General features: G+C 46.3%; 1 protein-coding gene across 1 annotated transcript; it reads left to right on the top strand.

Annotated features, from left to right (window-relative positions):
- Positions 1-1,664: 1,664 nt before the first annotated feature.
- On the top strand, positions 1,665-1,838 carry Pmar_PMAR007102 (hypothetical protein; the record flags this gene model as incomplete). The annotated part of the gene is made up of 1 exon (XM_002775210.1): positions 1,665-1,838. One exon carries the CDS (start codon positions 1,665-1,667, stop codon positions 1,836-1,838), a length of 174 nt encoding a protein of 57 aa, XP_002775256.1.
- Between the last annotated feature and the right edge of the window lie 245 nt (positions 1,839-2,083).

Here is a 2,083-nt window from a genome sequence, read left to right as displayed (position 1 = left end):
GCAGCAGACTCGTGCTCCTCGAAGGAGCTCCGCCATAATCTACATACCCTCATTCTCCGTCACAGTGTGTCCGGAGCTCAAGTGGGAATACCAACAAACTGTGAACGAGTCATAAGCCAACAGACGCGTCAAAAGTTTTGACTCAAAACCAGTAGACTAAAACTCCCTGCCAAACTCACTGTCAGCTCAACAGTTATCATTTCTCCCTGACAATTCTCTTCTGTACAAACCCATACGATATTGATGAGCAGTCCATGCCACTCCCAGCTTCAAAAGGGCCGAAGAGCTCTATCTTAGCGCCGCGCCGTTCCGGATCTAATTCTGAGCCAATATTGGCTAATGGTTTGGCGAGACTGTTGGAGGCTCATAGCTGGACCAGCTAAGCTGGTGCTGAACGCTCCTTGGATTCTCGGAGACGTTCTCTGCTTACACTAGCTCTCTTCGCCGTAACAACGCGTGTTGCTCGTAGCCAACTGGTGCAACTATCAACACGAGTCAACAGTCTCAACGAAGCCCAATAGCCATATGATATGGCCCATATCCTATGAGAAAAGATGAGACGAGGATTGTGATCTCGGCCTCCTCTAGGTACGAACGATTCTATAAATAAATGGCACCCAGGCACGAGACCTGTCATGACCCCTAGCAAACTGTACCGTCCTCGGACCTGCAGAAAACGTTATGTTTTACACGATATAGCAACCACATCTATCTGCCTAACATCATTTGCCCTCAACATGAAGAAGGCCGAAAATAAGTTTCGTATATAGCTGCTACTCAAGGCGATTGTAGGTCTTCTGGGGGGGGGGGGGGTGTTGACTCATCACTGCCAGCTAGTTCCGAAATTAAGTGGCTATCGTTGACAGAGTCTCGCGCAACTCAACATCGCTACGTTCGCTATGATAAGCATTCGTATCAGATAATGACGGAATAGACCAAAGATCAAGTACGTTAAATACTTGAAAGCTCCGGGCGGGAACAACCAGATACACGAACTTTTCCCGGAAAATATTCCCAGCTCTCGAGATGCGAACTTCACACTAACCTTCACAGATCAGAATGAGATTCCCGACACGGCACAGACATAAACTCGTGAGCCCCAGCCATTTAGCAATAAGTCTGATGGTGAGTACACGTGAGACAAGAGCTAATAGATAAATGGCGAAGCTTTATTAGATCGTATGCCGATCGGTTCGACACATCAATATGGAATATGATCAGATCAGAACTGTCAAAATGTTTTTCATGTTAGCACATGAATGGCTACTGAGCAGTAGCCAAGAGTACAAGGGGACTGGCCGAGTGAAATCCTGCAATGCGACTCATCATCGGCATCGAAGTCTCACTCGGTCCTTCCCGAACCAACTCATAAGGATAAACATTAGCTTAAACGGGGCATTGCCAAGCGCCTTTATTCTTATAGTATAAGACTTATACAGAGCCGTAGAATTTCTTAGCTTCATGTACAAGTAGTCGAGTTTGGGGAACGTGAGGGAGGGATATAGGGAATCTTCGTTGAGTCTGCCCTTGGAGTCCTTCACAAGTCTGTGACACTCGCGACCCAGAAAAAAAACTCGAATATACCCCTCATCCATCTCTTTCTCTCTTGGGCCGAACTGATACTCGCATGTGTAAACTTTCTTAGGTCCAAGAGGATCTTTCTGATGGGTGAGGAGAACATCGCCATTGACTGTGAACTCTATTCTGATGATATACTCTCCATATTGTCCGGACTTATCGATGCATGGCCTGTAGACAGCTACATGACCACGAACACCCATACCGTAGATGATCAGACTGGTAATGAGATGCAGAACTCCCATGTTACAGATAGTTAACTGAGTGCCAAATTGAGTCCGAGAAGGTCACCATGATATGATTCACGACGGTTATCACAACACAACTCGAACTTGAGCCAAGATATGGCTACGGGGAGATTCTCGATACTTAACACGAACTGATTGCGCTGAGGGCTCAGTTACAAAATAGCAAAGGAGCAAATAGCAAAAAAGTGCTAATTAGCTGGAATGTATATTCCCTGCGGCTTTTGCTGTTGTGCTAGTGTGTAAGAACGCTATGGCTG

This window comes from Perkinsus marinus (assembly GCF_000006405.1).
Source record: "Perkinsus marinus ATCC 50983 genomic scaffold scf_1104296956276, whole genome shotgun sequence".
Lineage (NCBI taxonomy): Eukaryota > Perkinsozoa > Perkinsida > Perkinsidae > Perkinsus > Perkinsus marinus.
This window is presented reverse-complemented; position numbering and strand designations above follow the sequence as displayed.